Source organism: Phalacrocorax carbo, chromosome 10 (assembly GCF_963921805.1).
Source record: "Phalacrocorax carbo chromosome 10, bPhaCar2.1, whole genome shotgun sequence".
In the NCBI taxonomy this organism is placed as follows: Eukaryota; Metazoa; Chordata; class Aves; order Suliformes; family Phalacrocoracidae; genus Phalacrocorax; species Phalacrocorax carbo.
In genome coordinates, this window is record NC_087522.1 from 23,280,109 (window position 1) to 23,301,540 (window position 21,432).

Consider the following 21,432-nt stretch of genomic DNA (forward strand, 5'->3'; position numbering starts at 1 on the left):
CTCCTACCTGAGCAGCAGGATGCTGCAGCAAAACAGAGGGCCCTTCTCAGGGCCAGCATTTATTAAAGCTCAGCATGCACGAGGCCTTAATACAGAGGCTTTACACAACAGATTAGGATGTAATTCTGTCTTCTCCCCCAATAATACGCTTGCACACTTATTCTCTGTGTGCCACAGCACCCTGGCAATATGACGGCTTCACACTCAGTATGAGCTGAAAACAGGCAATAGGCACTTTTCAGTCGTCAGTCAGTCACATGTTTCTTGCTGCCCTGTCTTTCAGGAGGAGCAGGTTTTCCGTTGTCCTTTAGCACTCTTGTAACCCATCTGCTCCTTCAGCAAAGCAACATCTGATAAAACTCCATGTAATGGAAACGGGTCCAATATCACACAAGTCCACTTGAACCACATGCACTTTGAGCAGGGCTGCACTGAGCTCAGCGACTAGCACAAAGGCCTTTGCTGCCAGGCCCTTGAGCGCAGTTCCCTCATCTAAGAGTTGAGCTGGCTGCATTCAAGCTCAGCTTACTGATAAGACACACCTGTCAGAGAAACTTTTGCTGGCCTTGGAGCTCCTTCAGAAAAAGACCTGAAAAAACCTCACAGCAGCTTCACAGAGCCTATAATATGAAGCTTCAGCAAGGTCCCTGCCCTTCATTTGGGAGCTACTTTCAAGCTGAGATTCTCATCCTTAAACCCCACCTGAGCTACAGGGTAGCAGCACTGCAGCCACACACCCTGCTGATCTGATTCCTGACCCATGGACTCAGCCTCATTTGAACTTGAACCCGCCTTGCTGCTGTGGGCTTGCCTGGCAGGCACTGCCACTCTCTCCAGGCTGATCCTGACCTTGAATTGCTGACCTGTCTTATCACTATAGATTTGTCTGGTGATCTGAACTACTGGCTGGATCTAGTTACTGCCACTGGGCTTGGTATGTTCCTCCTTGTTCAGCTACTGTGAGACTTTCCCATTGCCAGCGAAGCCATTGCCTTTGCCTGCCAATGCTTGCTGTTCCCCAGCAATAGCACAACACGCCGCACCGACGTCTGATCATCACTAGTAACCGAGTGCTGGGGATGCAGTGTGCTCCCTTACCACGAATGCAAAGTCTTACACCGGTTTGCAATGACAAATTTACTTGTGACTAGTTAATCCCAAAATGGTTTTTGTTGGTTTGGGGATTTTTTTTTTTGAGAATGACTGTTCCACAGTTCTCCTCATTAAGAACAGCATGTAGCCGTGTAGCCGCCTGACATCAGTTAAAGGGAGTAAGTCATTACAGAAAACAGCTTTCCAAAGAAATGCTGAGGACTTCATGCAGGAGAGTTTTTTTGAGTGGGGTGGAAGGAGAGGAGAAAAAAAACAAAGGGGAGAAGGCTGCAAGTATCATCAAATATCACCTTCTTTTATGACTGCAGCTACAGAAGGTGACATGGAAAGCAGCTGCAGCTTCAGCCTGGCCTAACCCAGTGTTTAAGCAGTTAAAATTACTTTACAGCCACAATGGGACAATGGTAGTGCTCAAATCCAGTTTTGGAGGTAGGCCATGGTTCTCTACCTGCAAATTTCACAGCAGTGATGGAAGAAGAGTGTTCATCTAGGGTCTGCTGCAGGCTGTAGTCCTTTCCTGCATCCAAGACATGAATCAATCTATCGCGACTTGCTGAGGCCAAGAGCTTTAAGCCTGTCAGAAAGTCAAAAAGAGTGCAAGACCATTACTACCATTACTAAAAAGTCATTTTCTCTTCCAGTCACTACTTCAAAACAGCTTCTCAAGTCATCTTAGGGACAAAACATTATACTGTAGCTAACTGCATGGATGAACTAAAAGGAACACCCCTGGATTTCACACTATAGTAACAGACAGAAAAAGTTCCCATCTCAACCTACAATATTCCAAGGAAAAATATGAGAGAAGCCTTTTTCGTTCTCCAGCTCTACTGGCCCAACACTACAGGCTGCTCTGAAATCCAGCAGTAGTCACCACTGAAAGGTCTGACATACCACGGCTGGACATTCTGACTTACTCAACACTACATTCATATGCAAAAAGGGAAGAAGCTTGATTGCATTTACCTGTGTCAGGTTTGGAGTACTCCAGACATAGGATCTCAGAGTCATGAGCTTCCACCTTCAGCATTTCCCTCAGAGACTGCAACTCATATATCCTAAGACACAACATGGCTGATTTCAGTATGTTTCATAAAATTTGCAAGATCTAGTTTTGATTCTCATGCCTTCCCAGCCCGCGTTCCTCACAAGAAACTCTATAGGATTACCTGAGAGTGCCTATCCTGTCCCCCGAGGCCAGGTGCTCCCCACTGGGACTCACACAGACAGTACGTATCCCCACCTTCGTATCCATCACTTGTGCATCAGCTTTGTCTGCACTTCCTGCTGAGTTGTAATCAGTGTCCAGAAGTACCTGAGTGTTGTCATCTACGTAGATGATTTTCATCAAGTCCTGGGGATACAATAGACCTGGAAATATTAACTAGTTACAAAATATTAAAGTGAAGCACCTACCTTAGAAACCAGGTTCCTGGCCAACATATACATTTCACTGGCAGTAATGCTGTAGTTGGTGGGATCTTTAAGCTAGGAGCAAACACTCAGCCCCTTCACAATGTAGGATGAAAGTTTCACAGCTGTGTCTCATGATCACCCTTTGCAAAAGATCTCTCTTCACGCTAGAAACTAAGAGCATCTTCTGCACAACAAACAAGCTCTGGGATTAGTTATTACAACGTGAGTTTGGGAGACTTCTAGGGATCATCCAGATCAACTCATACCTTTTGAGAAATGACAGAAAAAGCAGGAGCTTTTCCTAGCATGAGCAGATTACTGAGAACAGGCAGGTCAGGGCTGCTGTGCCCGTGGATCTTCCAACACAACTGAGAACCCAAGCAAATGTCCACAAGTAATCACTATTCTATATGAGTATCCTCCGTCTTACACAGATGAAGTGAGTGTAAACTGTTTCTCATTCAATTCTCCCAAACCTCTGCCTTATTTAACACATGTTTTCCAAACAAATCGTAAAGTGGTTACAGAGATGAAGAAAAAGAGAAACAGGTCTCCTGACGCATGTGGCATGAGCCATTTTGGAAGAGACTAAGCTTGGCGAATCCTTGGGTGGTTTATGGAAAAAGCAACAGTTCCCCGGGCCATTTCAGACAAATTTTCTTTCCACCTGATAACTCCCTCCATGTTTCTTCAGGTTCATCTATTTGTAAACACAGCACAAGTCTGGGCAGAGAAGCTTGTGCTGACTTAGAATCCAAAGGAGTTTGGGCCTTAACTTGGGAATACCTGCGCACAAGGAAGAGCAACCCCAAAGGCAAGGAGGTGATCAAAACCTGGGATCTTACATTGCTGAGGATGTTGCGGTGCAGAGCTGTGCCGTGAATGTTGGAGCTCTCAGTGTTCCACAGACGTATGGTATTGTCGGAGGAGCAGGTGATGAAGGAACCCGGCGGGAGGCATGACTGATTGTTGTCCTTCACCTCCGGATAGATCTAAGGGCAGGTAAAATCAACCCCTGAATGAGACTGCCTGGCACCTGGCATCCTAGACACTGGTAGCAAGTTTCAAAATAAACCAAGAGACCTGTCCTCTCTGTTTTGTGAAGTTGAGAGCCAGCCAGTCTAACAAAAACCTGTTTGCAGACCAGAACTTCATATTCACTTCAGACAAATGCTCACCGAGCTTCCCTGAATGTAGAACACCAAGAAGCAGGCAACAAGCCAGCATCCTCTGTTTCTAGTAGTTCGAAGAGAGCATTTCAATGACCATGCAACAACAACTCTGCACGGTTTACAGATTTTAACAACTACTGTCTATTTATCATCCAGAAGGAAAGGGTGAGATGCGATTAATAAATAATAACAAAAAGTCCTCAACCTCTTCCCACTTTCTTTCCACCTCCCCCTTTCCTGACAATTGTCGGACATATTTCAACTTATTAACAATTACATTGTTTCCTATACAATTATATTGTTTCCTTCCCCCTGAGGTAAAGCCAAGTAGACAGACCGGAAGTTGACAGCCACTTCAGGGACTAATTCCAGGTGTCCTGGTAAATAGGTTAAGATATAGGTTAAGATTAAGTTAAGATCTTATCACTTGTTTCATTCCTTTGACTTTGGAGCGCTTGCTCATCACAGTGAACTCTTGTGCATTATGTGAGAGGAGCCCCCGCATTCAGCTTTGTCCAGGTCTGCTCCTTCTCCCACCTCTCACCTCCTAATGGTGAAACTTTTTTTCCCAGTAACACACTGCAGCTAACGTATTTGGTCAGCTATTGCAGTGCAGCCAAAGAACTGTTCCCAGCTCCCACTCAAGCCTCGCAGCAGCCACACTAGCCACAGGAGGACATCTGAGTTAATTCTTTCTCTCTGCAGTAAGTGTTTGCATTCAAATTTGGCAGCTCTTCAGACGACTTCCTCAGCTGCAACTCTCAATCCAACACTTGTGTCTGCAGACAACGTACCTCAATGTTCCACACGCAGGAAGAGTGGTACAAAGCGGAGTACACCTTGCCCACTTTCTTTGGATCTTTGACATCCCACACGTACAGGCTGTGGTCATTGTATACACAGGAAAGCCACTGGTTGGTGGGGTCAAAGGTCAAAGCAATCGTGTCCGGATACTTCGCATCAGCCATACCAGAGAAAAGACGACTGCACAAAGAGAGAACAACAGCTTGGTTAACTTGCGCTCTTTTGGAGTCAGAGCAAAGTGGTGAAGCATGAGAGCTCAGATTCTCCAAAGGGCGCTGGCAAGGTGAACTGTGGCACATATAGGTAGAGAGAGTAGCTGGCTGGAAGACCTGCCTCTTGAACAACCAGAGTCCCAAAAGATGCCTTAAAGTCCCATGGCAAAAGTCATTCTCCTTGCCATCCAACCCAGAGTCTCACCATAGACAGGCAATTGACCTTCCCTGAAGAAGGCCCAAACAGGACACTTGATCATCACTGGAGCTCTTCATCATTTACCCCTGCATAACCAGGTCGTAAAATCCAAGTCAAATAATCTCAGAACAAAGGAGAGGGAGGATCATCTTTTGGTGGCTACTATATTTTGTTTACTGATTGCAGGAACTGCCCTTGTGTGTGACCAAGCAAGAGTACTGCACTGAAAAGACAGGAGCACACCAGCACAATGGACAAAGAAATGATTTATTTCAACAGCTGCTTGTCTGATATGCTTCCCTTCCACCCCTGCCCCACAGACAGGCCACCTTGGTGCTGCTTGCAGCAGCTCATGAGATGGACAACTGCAGATGATACAGTCCTTTCTGGATAGGCAAGCTCTCTGATGCAAGTTTAAAAACAGGAATTCTGCAGAACAAGGAAACATCACTTTCCTCAGGTTAGACCAAGACCATGCCATGTGAACCCTGTGTCTCCTCTACAGGAGTCCTCCGTTATGTCCTGCTGCTGCGCACATAAAGAAGGAGCTGCTTTCATGACCTGAGGTGAACACAACCATCCCACAATGCTGCTAATGGTATCAAATAAGGTAATTATACCCAGAATGCCCACGTGCTGAGAGCGGGTACTTTAAAAGGACTGATGGAGATGCAGGCATGAGAGCCTAAGCGCATGTAGCACACAAACTGGAGCTCTGCTTCTGCAAGTGCAAAGCTTTGCAGGCTAGAAAAGTGCAGCCCAGACCTGTCGAAAACATCAAGTCATTGATACGGTTATGGGCAGTTCACTGCAAGCAACTGGCATCCCACAGAGAGGCTCTGGCATGCACGGGAATATAAGGAGAGCTGCGTTTTCAGGCTTCTTTGGAAGTAATAAAAAGGAAAAAAAATGTTGTTAAGACTGTAATCACCACTACAAATGCATGTTTAAGAATCACATGAATATTTCTGCTCACGTGATGCATGAGAGCGGCAGAGAGAATTTTTAAAGGGTCCACGTATACAATTGCGTGACTTTAGCACAACCAGACACTGGTAACATTTTAAATTGAGAGAGTTCCTTTTCCAGTTCCCTTACTGGAATATCACTATCTCCCACTGATCTTCTGGAGGAGGAATATACAGCGCACAGTTTGAACCTTTACCTCAAGTTCCCAATAAAAGTTTCGAGAAAACATGTTGAGACACAAGAGTAAAAGAAGAAGAAAAAAAAAAGAGCGAGAGAAAAAAAAAAGTATCTGTAGACATGGGAACTCCAGATATCCAGTGGAATGATGGCTGGTGGATTCATACACCTTTGGATTTCTTTTCCCACTAGTGACAGAAGTGAAAGAGGGCAAGAGGAGATTGGGAAAGCCTCCAAGCAGGACTGGCAAACAGCAGCACGTGAAGGGTTTTCTCTAGTGTAAGAATCTGCAAGCTGGCAGACAGAACTGTAGGGAAATCAACATTACCCATCTCAGAAGGTGAGAAATAGAGAGCCAAGGCAGAAGATACTGGTCTGAAGTAGGAAAACAAGACAAGGTAGGAAAAGAAAGACTACAAACAATAGTAGGAGATTTGGGTCTATAAAAGATTGCAAGGGAGCCTTTGAAAAAGTGCTCCATCAGAGCTTGGGCATCTCTTAGCAACATCATTATATGGCTATGGAGAAGAGTCTTCAGCCTTTACCAGTGATAAGCAAAGGATGTGCCATGGTACAGGAACAACTGCAGTGTGCCACAGCATCCTGTGCCCTCTGCCTGCTTGCTCACAGCAACCAATGTCAAAAGGCCACCAGGCCTGAGCAATCCCAAGGAGATGAGAAGCAAGATACACTATGTAGTCCAGCAACCAGCTTTGGGCTGTAGCGCAGCCATGCAAGGCAAGGCTGCAACAACTCAGGGAGACTGCAACAGGCTGCCAATTAAAATCCATAAAAAAAGCACAGTCCAGATGGCAAAGGTCTGGGGAGCAGCTCTAACCCCCACAAGCCTCCCTTGTTCTCTTCCACCCCCTCCACGGTACCTTGCTTCAGTCACACTCGCGATGTCGGTTCCCAGGAAGTGCGGCTTCGGCAGTGTTGTAACAAAGTGAAGGTTCAGAGGGTTAAAAATCCGCACGGTGCCATCAGCACAGCCACAGAAGATGTAGTCATGATTCACAGAGATGCAGTTTGCCACAGTGGTCTGAGGAGGACACAGCACAGAAGAAGGTGAATAGGCAATGTGCTTTCACTTCAAAGGTCACCAGACACAAGACAGGGAGAATAGCAAACCGACAGACAAAGGAGTTATGGTCAGCGGAGCTGAAGTGAAGTCAAGCCCTGAGAGTAAGGAAAAGCCTAAAAATCCAATTTTCCTTTCTGAGGAGCTTCCCAGCCAAGGTCCACTGCAGATTCCAAGCAGTTAAGGAAAAAGCCTCGTTCCTCTGCCACCCACTGTGGTGGGAGGTCAGCGGAGCTACACATTTGCTCCAGCTGATTCTTACTCTGAATATTGTCCTTTGTTCCTCTGTGAAATTCAGCACCACTGGCAGGCAAGCAGCACCTCACCCTGCACTAGCACGCCAATACATTACCTGTCACAAGGGGATAAGAAAAGAAAAAAAAAAAAAAAAAAAGGATTTTCTTCCCCCTCCCACTGGGATCTGTACAAATGGCAGAAAATGGTACAAAATGGAGCACTGTGATAAGGGGATGAGTTCAATGCTGTTTTCCAACTTACTGTGAAGCTGTCTGTATTCTGAGCGAGAGTGAAAGGCAGATTATAGAGAGGAAAGGAAAGAAAAGAAGAGGCATTTCACTTGAATGAAAGCGTGAAAAGATCTTTCTCTTGATTTTAATACACTGGATCCTTTCAGGTGGGCATCTCACATTCAGTTGAAAGGAAAATAAGCACAATCAAATTCTTATCAAGGGACTAACCTGGTGGTTTAGAATAGCCAAACCAACTAGCACCTTGGGAACATGCATTGGAGATGCACAAGCCAAGTAAGACTTGGCAGCACGGGTAGAAATCAGAATCCTTCTAAAACTCCTACTTGTCCAGGCCAAGCCAGGAGGGACAACACAGAGGTTGCCAAAACTACTTCAGGACACTGCTTTGCCCGTAGCTGTAACACTGACGCTTGAGAATGGAAGAGCCTCAATGATTAATAAAATCCCTTTGCCAAGAAGCAACGCTATTTTTGCCTGGCCTTCCAGAGTAAATCACAAAGTGGCAGAGGCCCAATGACTTTCACTGCTGGTGGTCAGCTTGTGCTCCCTGAGTGCCCTTATTATTTGTTGTTCCTGCTGTGCTTCAGCAGGCACAAATATTGCAGGACAGGAGGATGTAAAACTCACCCTCAGCTCTACCCACTTGTCTAGCAGCCTTTTTTCATTGAATTCACAGAGCAGGCCTGAGGATGTGATACAGAAGGTGCTGTCGGCTTTTTTGCCCCTTCCACACGCCACGTCTGCAAAGAAGTTGTTCCTCAGTTCTCCAAGCAATCCTGAGCGACCTAGCAAGGGGACTGTGGCATTGACCTACCAATAAAAAACAGTTTATTAGAAACAGAGCAAGGCACTCCAGATAGACATTTTTTTAGAACATCAACCCTTGAGTGCTGAAGTACCTCAAAGAAAGAGGGCTACAAACAGCCTACAGGGAGAGGTAGTGACACATTTTACTTGCTGGAGACCCATTGGTTGCATAGTATATTGAGACCATCAGTATTAGCACATCAGTGGAACAGAACACTATTATAGCCACCAAAACTGCTCATCCAAACATACGACCCAAAGACAGCACATCAATCCCTGGAAGAACAACCCTTCCATGGCGAATCTGTGATTTATACCAAATGCCAAAGCAGGGTTCAAGCATGAAGTAGGAACATCTTATCATGAGCATGCAGAAAAAATATCATATGTGGATTCTGGTTCCCAAGAGAAGAATCAAACAGCTAAAAGTTTAAACACTTTAGCTGACGCTTCAAAACAACACTCACAATCTTTTGAGATGCTCACACCAACATCAAACAGCTCTCCCCACCTCTGTGTTCTCAGCTGATTCATGAATGTGGCTTCTTTCTATTTTTTTTTTTTTTTTGTCCCTCAGTTTATGTAACTACTAAAGAACAAGCATGCTGCTATACAGCTCCAGGAGCCATGCCCCTACCTCAGTGCAGGACAAGCTTTTGGTGCCTTTTGATGCTACCTGCCCATGGGGAGACAGAGAGTTGAGAGCCAGTGGTGGAGGAAGGCTGTCATTGAATCCCAGCAAAATCAAAGAGTTCCCATTTCCCACAGCTCACTGGGGCAAAATCCACCCTGCCATAAGATGGAAATGCCTCTTCACAGCTTGGCCTTCATGCACCTTCTCTCACCTTGGAGGTTTTGCTGTCATCCAGGTACCAGAACTTGATGTGTCGATTTCCAGCAGTGACAAAGTAACTGCAGTCCTCCGAGAATGACACAGCTGTCACTTTACTTGAGACTTTGTTGGCTGCCACTACAATGTTTTTCTGGAAACATAATTGTTTAGATAGCTTAATTTCTTTGCTCAGAAGCAAAAGAAACTCATTTCAATTACAGGCACATATCCAGCACAAATGCTGCAGCAGGGAAAAGATGAGGCCCAGACTATTCCCCATTCATCCCTGAATACAGTCTCCCCAGCATTAGCTGGGAGCATCGATTTGGCAGACAGTACAATTCACATTTACATTCAATTCCACTTCCACATTCACTGGGATCTAGAACAAATCAGCAAGCACAAGTGCCTGCAGGAATTTGCTGTCTGAGCCATGACAAATGTGTTGGTTTCACAGTCACCTTAGAGGTGATTGTGCTCAGAGGTGCTCAGAGCAAGTCTGATTTCCCTTTCTAAACAGCAAAAGCATATGTAGGCCAGCACAAGGAGGAGCTCTCCCAGTCTCCAGGCAGCAATGAGGGCAAGGCATTCAAGATGGGAAACAGGTATTTTTTGCAGGAAAAACAGTACTGGTTCCTCCATAAATTCTCTCTTCTCTTTAAAGGCATGACGCTTTATCGAAACACCCAGAACACAGAGACAATGCCTGTATTGGAAGGGACAAAGCAAAATCGGCTAGACCTCAAATATACACTTCAAAACTTCAAAGAGTTTGGGAAAGGAGAAAGAACACAGCAGTGACACAGGAATGGACCCTGCCCAAGCAGAACGGTCAGATGGCAGTAGCTTGCTGCCCACAACAGCGGCACTCAGTTTTCCTCCCCCTCCCTTTCTCCAGTGATTGGTAGAAGAGAGAGAATAAAAAATTTTCCCCTTTGTTTGTGGTGGGTTTTCATCCACACAGCACATGGTTGACAACCATGCACCACTTTTTATTCTCACTCTGTATTGGTTGCTCCCAGTATTCCCAACACAATGCCCTCAGGTCACAAACCACGTCATTCCAAGGGCCACATCGGACTGCGTGCTGACAGCACAGAAGAAACCAACAATAGAGGAGTCTAGGCTGCTGCAGCATCACCACAGAGGACCCCCCAACCCAGACGGGGAGAAAAGCAAGTGGCATTGCCATTAATATAACTTCTTCCAAGACAACACACAGAGAAAGGCCTAGGGCCCTTACAGACCTTAACATGTGGATTGTTGCTGTGGCCTTTCTTTAGGGAAGCAAGGGGACCCTACAGACAACAGGTGTTTTCTTTTCCTTCACAGTTAAATGACTGACCAAGTCTCCCAGCCAGGAAAAACAGGGAAACCTACTAAGCAGCACAGTGGATAGCAGGGTTGTGATTACAAGTGCAGGAAAGTGCTTTAGGAGCTCTGTTTTCACCTCTTGGTCTCTTACTCTTCTTTGATTTTGGGCAGGTAAAAAGTCTCTCTGGTTTTGGTACCTAGCTTGCAAAATAGAGGCTAGCTGGACCTCCTGAGCATCACAGTCTGGAGCATATGCTTAGAGCATGTGTTTGTCAGCACAGAAGAGTGAGACAATCCTTACCTCACAGGCTCTCATGCACATAATTATAAATAGGATCACAGTGAACAGAAAAACTTGCATAAGCAAGGGAAAACAAAGCTACTTGTACTCAGACCCACACATGCCATGCATTATCACCATCTCCAAGTCACTGCTTTTGTTTGTATAACTAGAAAGACCCAAAAGACTGAGCATTTGAATGTCAACACTGATAAACACACTTAGCTTTTATCGCTGCAGAGTTCAGCTACACAAAAAAATAGCAAGGTCAAAGTTCAGCTCAAGCAGGAGAGAACTAACAGCGCTTAAATTACAGCACAAGAAATGTAGTGAAGAGAGCAACATACTAAATGAGCACAGACCTACAAGCTGCATCATGAGAGATTTAACAGATGCATTGAAGATTTTTTTAAACTGTATCTCTAAAAGAGAGGGTTACAACACCTGAAGGGGTAGCAGTAGCTGAATAAGTGCTTAGCATTTATTAACACAGAAGACTCCAACCCTACTGACAATAAATGTATCTTTTTTATATACAAACACCACACACATGATTTCTAGAAGATAAGACACAGGTTTTGTTTCCAGAGAGTGCTGCCCAATCTACTGGCAGACAGTGGCCTCCATCAGCTTTCACCCACTGCGCTTTCTCTATGTTCCCCTTCTCAATCATCAAGGATGGGATTAGAGCATCCCAAACCCTGGCACAACAAAACAAGCCAAGAGCATTTGCTGCACCACAAAAGAAAGCCCTAGCTGATGAGTTTCCTTCTGCAACCTCATAAATTAGTTTTTAAATAAGCCTCTAAAAAGTACAAGACTTTGACAAGGTTTCAAAGTCCAGGCTTTTCTGACTGGACGGCAGCAAGATGCCACACGTCTCCAAGTATAGAAAATATCCCTTCTCTGGAGTGACTTAGACCTTCCCTAAGGGGTTATAGCTCTCTCTCATGTCCAAACTTGTCTGTGTCTATGAATGTCAAAACCAAACAACAACAGCATAAAAAACAAAAAGCAGAAAGCAAGGTGGAACTGAAAAGTGGAAGACTGTCCACTTCTTTTAATTTAGCAACACCTTGTGGTCCGCCTAACCTCCTAGAGAACTTACCTTCCATGACCACACGTTGACAATCATGTCATGCTGGTACCCCACTGAAACAATGTACTTGGAGCTGGGGGAAAAAGCCACGCAGGCCACGCCATACTTGTGCTCCTGGAGCTCAGCCACCTGGGTTCGCTCGGCCACATCCCATACCCGAACTGCTGGCATGTGTCCACTCTGGAGGGGACAAAAAGAGACACAGAGCAGAAAACGTAACCCCCGAGGTCAGTTCTGACAGACTGAAGAACACAAATACGTGGAGGTTTGGAAAAAGATGTCTAGATGGTGCATTCACAGTAGGGTTAGAGGTTAGACCTCAGTTCCTTCAACTCTTCAAAGCCCAGCTTGAGACTGACAACGTAAGGAGTATATGCATTTCAACAGGTGTCTGAAAGACTTAATATGATCTCCCCTGCCTTAATCTACTCTCTTATGCTACTCATAAAATAGCCAGAGACTAGGACAATACTTTTTACGTACAACCCTGATCTTTGCAATGGGAACTCACAGCCAGCTCACGAAAAGCATTATAATAGATTGCATCCCTGGACTCAGTGAGCCAAAAGGCCCTCACATCCTGTTCCTAATACAATGTGGACACCAGAGATCCCAAGCCAGGTCATGCCATACAAAAACATGACACGACAGCTGTGATAACTATCACAGAGCATTTGAGGAAGGTCTCTGGGAGACTAGCAGCATCATTTCTATCACAAAGGTAACACATGGATGCATGCTGCCTGAAAGAGTATGGGCAGGGTAGGGTCAGAAAGAGAGACATTGACAGAACAGAGCATCTGGTTTTATGCTTGTTCTCCAAAGAAACAGAAGGTCACAGACTTCAGAAATACCAATTCAGCCAGCACCTTCTGCCAGATGACTCTATTCTTTTGTTTGTTTGTTATTAAACCAAAATAAAACAAGGGTCACAGGATGAGCTGAAATTCTGGCCAAAAAATGTGCCCGATGGGCAAATCCGACTCAGGAGCCTGCTCATGATTTCACATTGAAGTCTGTCATAACAATAGCTTGCAAGATAACTTATCCATGGCAACATGGCAAAATGGTACCTTTTCTGATCAGTTTTAAATAAGTAATTTGATTGTGTGGGAGAGGCAAGTAAGGAGAGGTTAAAGCTTTAAAAACTCAGAACTGTGCATGCTTTAATTGTCTTGTTCAAAAGATTTGCCAAGCAACTGCTTGTGGCCTGGGAAAACACTGTGGTCAGGTTTTACTGCAGTTGGTGCAGTTCTCCCTCCTGCAAGGCAGAGCTCAGGTCTCAAGGTGGCTGGCAAGATGTTAAAATGAGCTGAATCAGCTGCTCTTCAAAGCAACTACTGTACTTGAACACATACATTACATGTGCATATACATGCATATATTTCTAGCATCTTAGCATACATCCCAAGACGTTAAAAAATTCAATTCGTATTTCCTCATTTAAGAAATGCTCATCAAAAGTGAGCTCTGTGTGATTCCCATGGATGAAGAATCCAGGCCTCTATGAGGAGAATAAAAAAAAATAAAAGGGGGGGAGGGGAATCACTTTTCTTCTGGATTTGAAATGTATAAAAGACATTTAATATGTCTAATGATATGTCTAATATGACTAAGCTCCAAGCTCTGCCTCCTGAAAAGCCAGCCATGTAGGAAACTAAAGTGTTACTAGGCAGAATTAGCATGAGGCTGCTAAAAGTGAGCTTGACAAAAACGAACTCAGAAAGCACTTCCCTATGGGACCACCCACAGGACAGAGGTTGAACTAAGACCAGACTCCTGACACCGGCAGGGGACACTGCTACACCAAGTAATAACTCAAATGTCACACATGTGGGAGGATACCAAAAAGAGAAATGGTCTTAACAACAGGGCAAGAAGAGATGTGTTTTGCAACAAGGCGCAAAAAAAAAAAAAGCTTTCAGGTGTAATTGGAAAGGTTTTATTTGTTTGTTTAAATTTGAACTTGCCATTTACCCCAATGAAATTTCGAGCTGAAAAGTTTTAGCTGTCAGTAAGAAAAATAACCATTTTTCAACACTTTTCCTACCCCATATGAAAAAGAATAGAGCACCACAAATTAAAAAAAAAAAAAAAAAGAAGAAGAAAGATAAAAGAACACACCAGTATCATCAGAACTGAACACCAGGAAGAAAAAAATATATATTATGTAATTTTAATATAAAGGGGTTTATTACATTAAGACTTCTAAAGTCTAAGGAAGCATTAAAACAAATTACAGCTATAAAACCTCACACTTTCACTGAAAAGGTAATAACAACAACAATCTCTGACGCTCTGATGGAAAACTTGTGCTTACTTTTTCTGTGTCAATGTAGCCTCCATCCCAAACCACTGTTGTTTCTATCCTTGGCCTGATCTACGCAGGATTCAGGCCCAGCTTCGGAGCCATCCAGTGACATGACAGCTGCCATCATGGTGGCTGCGCTAGGAACCTCTGGAGCAAACAGCCTCTGTCTTGACAGCTATGACACAGGCTGTGACATACTTCTCTGTGGCTGAGGCTCAGGAGGGGACCTGTATCACACATGTTCCCTGCCCACTTCTTACAGTCACAGAGACTAGCAGTAAATTACCATTAATCACACACAAGAGCAAACTGAGCCCAACCATTCAGGGGACAGTCAGCATTTCTGTGGATTTCTAACATCCAGCAATTCCAACCTCATGACACACAGCCTGTGTCTTGAACTTCTCACGCAGAACAGACGTGCAGTGCGCTCATCATTATTCTCCCCCTTGGGCACGTTTGGAAAGAAGCAGCAATTGTCACCCCCAGCCAAATGCACAATGGCAAACCACAGGCACCAGCATCTTCTGTCACTACTCCTAAAGCTCCATTCCACGTGCACTTTTCGCTCTTTCCATGACACTGTTACTGGCTTCAGTTACTTCCTGAAATCCTAAAGGGACAATGCTAAACTTGGACCAAGATTAAGGACCATCCAAGTACTCTTTGTTGATGCTAGAGTAAAGCCATGCTGTGTGTCCCTCCACTCATTTTCACTCTAACTTTAGCCCACAGGCAACACCCCAGAAGATCCATCCCCCAAGCTGATGAGACAACACACTGAATAACTGCCAGCAGGAGCATCCAGAGCCACCCATAACCCAGTAGGTCCACCCAGAGATACAACACTGAAATAATGTCTGTGTCAAGGCAGCTCACTGGCTTGTTTCTTCTAACACTATCTGCCCTGCTTCAAAATGTGATGGACAAGGTGTGCCCTCACTCCTCTCACACTTACCTCTCCTGTAACCAAATATTTTCCATCCGGAGAGAAAGCAAGTGCTGTAATTGTTTTCCTAAAACAGAGAAAATGACACTGAGAAACATTCCCAACACCTGATTCCATTTCAATATGTCATGACGGGGGAGTAGGTTGGGACGAACTGGGAAGAGGCTGGCACAATGGTTTTGCTTTACCAGAGGTCTAACACTTGCTATGGGGATCCCCTGCTGCCCAAGTCTCAAGCAGCATGCCTACGGCACCGGAAAAGCTCCAAAAGTCAAGGTTCATCCTTGTGCCGTTAATTCCAGATGCAGTACCATGTCCCAGTCCTGGCTTCAATAATGGGGTCATAGTTTTAGGTGGAGGGAAAAAAAAAAATTCAGATACCATCGACTTCTAGTAAGATCTATCTCCTCCATGTCGTGCCTGTTAGCAGTTCCTCATGGGACCACAATGTTTATGAGGTGGTATCTCATCAGCAATAGCACCTCACATTAGAAGGAGCTGGAGTCGAACGCAGGCAGCCTCTCCCCAAGACAGCTCTCACTGAGGGGATTTAGCCTAGAGCAACAGCAGCTCCTGCACTTCACTCAAGCCATACAAACCTTGAATTCACCTCCCACAGAAAGCAAGCCCAGCTTAAAGCTTCACTCACCTGGAACTGTTTAGAATATGGTGTTGCTTATTTTTTCTAGGGTTGAACAGCACAACAACACACCTAGATGGAAGAAACAGAGGAACAAGAAGAGTTGACATGACCAATGTGTATAAAGAAAACAAAAGAGCTATCCTTGCTGGCAAAGCAGCAGCAAAGGCAGCCCCCAAAAGCTGTTTCATCCCCTAATCTCACAGACTGAGCTGGGGTTAACTAGAAATCACAAAGAAAAAGAGCGGCCCAGAGGGGAATCACAAGTCCCTCCCCATGTTGAGGGGTACCATGCACTAGTACCATAAATAATTACCTTTCTAGCATCTGGGAGCCCTGAGTCTCTGAATGCTCAAGCTGGACAGGAAGGTTAACCGTGAACGTTTGTGCAACTGCCCTAATGGATTGTGTCCCCTGCCATAAAAGTGACCCTATGTACTGGGCACCAAACCAGCATGTCTAAAGCAGAGTAAGAAGATCAGAAAGGAGGAAAGAGGGGATCTTTCAGACAAGCTTTTGGAGGGGGGAAAAGGGGAGGTAAAGCAGAGGAATTTCTGTGCCAGGCCATAACACTAGACAGGACAGAAACTGTTGAAGTGGCTGGCCAGCTGAGAAGTGAGACGTGATTCCAAAAACTATTGACCCAGGGGATGTATCTGAATAAACAACTTGCTCAGGGGCATTGCAAAAATCTCTCAGCAAGATGAACTGCAAAAGCAAGCAATAGTAAACTCCTGGTAAGCAACATAATCACCCCCATCGGGAGCAAAACAGTCGCTGACTGGGAGAGGAGGGAAGGAGAACAGGCCCTGCTTCCCCACTAATCTTGCCCATAGCACATTGGCTTGGTGCCTCAGCCCACCACAACAAGCCTGGTGCAGTCCCGGGCACTGGAGCCCTCCCCACTATCTGCAAGCACCCTACACACACCCCAGCGTTTGTCTCATAGTAGAGAGCAGTAGCCACTGGTAACAGAACACACACAGCCCTTACTGCCCCCTCCCAGAAAAGTAAATTTTAAGGGAATAAAAGGAAGGGGAAGCTGGCCTCAGCTAGAACAGCAATTGCTCTCATGACCATGTGCTCTACCTCTCACTTCACCACAAAAATAGAAACTGATTTTCGCCTGTCCCTCTGCTAGTACAGACTGCTAGTGCTCAGAGAGTCCCGGCTCCTCCCTTGCTGCAGTGCCAGGGGAGCACTCTGGGATGCCCCTGCTCCGCTGCCAGCAGCCCTCACCACGCTGGGGACTTCACTCACACCACCATCGCACTGGGGCTTGCCCGCAATGCGTGCCAGGCTACAGATGTCAGTGAGGGGGAGAAATGCGGTGACAGAAAAGTAGAGGAGCTGGCCTGAAGCAGCCAAGCAGAAAGGCAAAAGCTGAGGCATCACAGAAATCCATTGCAGCACCTCACCAACTTTTCAACACAGGCAGCGCATGCTCACGTGCAGGGCTTTAGCCAGGACTAGGGACACCTTGGCGCTGTGCTGCCCGGGATAAGAGCTGTGTCCTTCCAGGCCCCTCTCCATGCCCCCAGCCGCAGTGCTGCAGGCATGGCTCAGGGCTGGCAGGGACCTACAATGTCTCCGCACCTCCTCACCTAACCTGGGCAGCTGATCTCTCTCCTGATCTGACCAGGCTGCCCTGCCAGAAGTGGTGTAAATTGTGAAAGGGAAAAGAGAGCAGAAAGGAGGACTGAGGCACCAAGACCTTGAGCCCAGAGCCCTTGGCTGAAGCTGTCATGCTCCATTAACATTGCTAGCTCAAAGCAGACAGCGTCAGAGGATACCAAAGCTTTAACCTCCAAAGCACCAACTACTCACAAGATATGCCCGCCCATTAGATTACTCTTCTCCACCCACATCCTACCCAGAAGGCCAAAGCAATTAAAGCCTTAACTTTCTTGACAGTTAAGGCAGACAGCCATAGTTGGAAAGGTAATCTTGTGGAAGAGCAGGGAAAGTGTAAATAAGCAGTTTGTTCAGACTGGGATTGATCCTTCTGTACTTTTTACCCTGGGGAACCAATCTGGAGAGTTTCAAGTCAAAGCTACGCTATATATTTCTAAGGGATTAGTGTAAAGAAGCGGGTGGTTTGTGATCCATTAACAAGTCAGGAGAGGTTAAGCCTCGTAAATCACAAAATATGAAATAGGAAGTTAGTAGATGTGAAAATCTATCTAATCCCAAGCCTCCGGCTAATCAGAAAAGCAAAGCAAAACCCCATTATGTGGAGTTGTATAGGGTTAATGGACCAAAATCTTGCCGAGTTACAACACGGATGAATTGTGCTCATAAGTTTCAAAAAACAAGAAAGAATAAAGGAAAGAAACAAAATCCTGGCAGAGTTTCCTATGCAGCTCTTAAATTTAAGTTACTGTTTTATTGTGAGGAACTCTACAGAAAAACAGGACTTCAGAGAAGTGAAAACAGTCTAAAAACACAGGAAAGATGCAAAAAAACAAACCATGGTCTTCAAACCAGGTAAGAAAACAAACCACTTCCTGGAATAGTATAGTGAACCAAGAAGGTCCAGGGCTTTGCCATTACTAACTTACATGACAGAGCCTTTGGCCACTTACAGTTACGACTTTTAGTTCAGTTGCACTCTGGAGCAAGCCATCTGCTGGCAGGCTTCCTCCCCACTTCCCAGCCCTTTGCCAAGTCCAGAGCCCACAGCGAAGGTAAGAACCACCCAGCTCACGCACCAAGGCAAACCAACAAACCGCTCCAAGAGCCACATGGCTTCTAGTGCCAGAGCAGCCATCACAAACATGGATATTTTAACTCTCTTGAAACACCCCTATGCAAAATTCACTTGAGTTTGACCCATAATTTAAAAATTATATCTGGAAGGGGCGGGGCGGGGGGAAGAGGGAAGTAAATCACAATATCTCCTTACTGGTCAGCAAGCATTGATTTATGCCATGAAAAGGTAATTTTAACTCACAGACTTGGTGAAATAAGATTGCACGTGGTTATGTTCAGTTGGAAGCTAACAACTAACGTAACTTGCTAATTGGTTATTACCTTCTATACCAGTAAAGTCATTTAGTCAGGATAAACTAGTCTTCTAATCTTAAGAAAGCAAGTCAGTTGCTACCCAACAAAAGCTACCCCACTGCTATGCTGTCCCACACTGCTTTTCCACCATCACTCTCCTGTCTGACAAACACAAGGACAGTGAAGACCTCAGCCAACTCCAAGGCCGTGTTATCCAGCAGGGTGGCAGGCCACAATCCTCAAACCTTACAGTGGGGCACAGATACTGTTCTGGGAGGCAGGAGCACCCGACTTTGAAAACTGACTCCCTCTCAAAATGCTTGGGAAAGTGTCTAGTCCACTCTATCCTAGAGAGCACATCTCCTCAATGAGCAGAAATTAACCATTTCTAGCACTTTAATCTCTTCTGAGTGTTCAGGGTGGCCTCAGTTGCCTGCTCAGATACTCACAACTCAGCTCAGCGTGGCCCCAGAACAGCTACCTCCAGCCCACACAGCCAGCAAGTCATTCTTCAGCACAACCTGCAGCAGCTCCCCAAACAAGGTGGCTCAGAGCCCATAAGTACTCTGAGTGTGTTTGTTTTAGGAAAGGAAATTGGTCTAGCAAAATAAAAGGAATGGAGACACTGAATGGTCAGATCGCTGACCCACCTACTCCACACTGCCTCCAAGTCCAGTAAGGCTACCAAGCCCTCAGGAGACTCAAAGTATCTACTCCTTTCCATTTATGCTGGCTTTAATCTTACAGCAGTTAAAATAATAAAAATAATTACCATGGAAAATTAATTGCATACAAGAGCGTACACCCATCTATCCATCCTCCACCTTTGCCTCTTCCGTTATAAGACTGCATTCAGCATTTTACAGCCAGAAGTATGGAAAGGACACAAGGGAAGAGAGCACTGATGTTTTTGTTTCCAGCTTCTAATTGAGGATGTAGACCAAGCAAAGTACTTCAGACCTGCACTTCTGTAATGGTCACATCACCTCTTCCACCCACTCCACCTCTTCCCCAAACTGAAGCTTTCAAAACAAACTCATGCTCTCAAGACACATTTGTCTGAAGAGAACTTTTTAAATGCTAGTGCCAACATGCAAACTAAGGCTAGCTCCAAAAGCACCTCACATGGGACTTACTGAGAGAAACACTGACCCTGGCACACACTAGCTGTTTAGGAGGTTAACATTGTTAGCACCCTTGTTTCAGCACAAAACCTACCTCCTCTGCAGCTGAGGGCAGCGCTTGATGACCACAGAATAAACTTGTGGATTAAAAAGGTGCTGATTTCCAAGACATTTATAGAATCTATTCACTGCTGTATGGATTACTGTTGTACAAACCATCAGCCAGCTGGCTGTATCAGCCAGCTGAGATCAAGTGTCCTGTTTGCTTGCATGCTGGTTCCTGCAGAGGCCGTTGGCAATGGCACACATACTTAAAGGTATTATATTTCTAGGTCTATGATGCCACCCCACAACCTTTAAGTACACCTTCCTGATGCAAGCAGCTTTTAGAAACAACTCAGCTGTGGAATCTCTCCCAGTTCTCCTCTTTCTTGTGAGACATTCAGGTAACCTCAAACACAATGGAAGAACAGAATCGGCTCTCACAGCAGTGTCAAAGGTTTTTACAGACAACCTGAGCTCTGCCCATCAGACAGCCCATTTGGGTCAGCCAACAGGAAAGTGGCGAAAGGTTCGTTGCAGGGCTTTCCAAACTTCCATGAAGGCACAGCCCTATCTTATACTTGCACCATATATGCAGATAAAAAGCTGATGTTGTTTCAAAAGGGGGGAGGGAGTGTCAGAGCAGTTTCCCATTGGCTCCAGCAAAAGGAAGAAAAACCCGAAATGTAAAAAAAGAAGCAATTTCCCTAAGCTAAATATAGGAACAGAAATGGAGAGGAATCGGACATCGGTATCACATTTACACACAGTATCTGACTCACTAAGTCAACAGCAGTGGGTCACTCCATGCAGTTCCTCCCACCTTTACTTCTGCCTTTTCTCCTACTGGATTTACTCCTGCTTTTCCCAAAATCCTAGTTCTCAGGCGTTTTACTCTTCTCATTGTCCTCCTGTTTCCCCACACATCCCTCTAGTCTCAGCTGCCTTCCCCCAGCCACCTCCTTCCTCACCCTTCTTCACCAAGCTGATAAAAACACAGATTTCTGAAGAAGTCAGTTTTCCCCTTTCCTTCCTCTGCAGGCCACACTCCGCTTCAGGGGGAACTGGGAAAATTAAAAGCCCATGATAGCATTCATTTCCAAGTTATCCATCAACGCAGCGTTGCCCTATCTTGTGGGACACATGACTGGAGGCAGAGTTCATGGGTCAAGTCCTCCTATGCTACAAAGAACATGCTGTATGGAGGAAAGAAAACTCCATTAAGATATCACAACAAATGTTGGCTTTCTTCTCTTCCCACAATATATTCCTTTCACACTGCTGCAAGAATAAATGAAAAGAGCAAACAACCCCATCCCTTCAAAAATCAGTCCATTTCTCAATTTCTGGCCCATACTCTGCTCTCTTCTCCCCACCCAAAGCTATTCAAATGA

The 21,432-nt window shown here is 45.3% G+C and overlaps 1 protein-coding gene across 4 annotated transcripts in view; it reads right to left on the reverse strand.

Annotated features, from left to right (window-relative positions):
• MAPKBP1 (mitogen-activated protein kinase binding protein 1) overlaps positions 1 to 21,432 on the reverse strand; it is a 101,052-nt gene that overhangs the window by 32,626 nt on the left and 46,994 nt on the right. For all 4 annotated transcript variants that reach the window (XM_064462475.1, XM_064462476.1, XM_064462473.1 and 1 more), the window contains exons 4-14: positions 15,876 to 15,938; positions 15,236 to 15,293; positions 11,976 to 12,146; positions 9,287 to 9,424; positions 8,262 to 8,444; positions 6,944 to 7,104; positions 4,496 to 4,685; positions 3,375 to 3,521; positions 2,283 to 2,467; positions 2,080 to 2,171; positions 1,562 to 1,687 (exon numbers count right to left, since the gene is read on the reverse strand). In XM_064462475.1, coding sequence (XP_064318545.1) covers positions 1,562 to 1,687; positions 2,080 to 2,171; positions 2,283 to 2,467; positions 3,375 to 3,521; positions 4,496 to 4,685; positions 6,944 to 7,104; positions 8,262 to 8,444; positions 9,287 to 9,424; positions 11,976 to 12,146; positions 15,236 to 15,293; positions 15,876 to 15,938 — 1,514 coding nt within the window. The remainder of the gene's footprint in view (positions 1 to 1,561; positions 1,688 to 2,079; positions 2,172 to 2,282; positions 2,468 to 3,374; positions 3,522 to 4,495; positions 4,686 to 6,943; positions 7,105 to 8,261; positions 8,445 to 9,286; positions 9,425 to 11,975; positions 12,147 to 15,235; positions 15,294 to 15,875; positions 15,939 to 21,432) is intronic.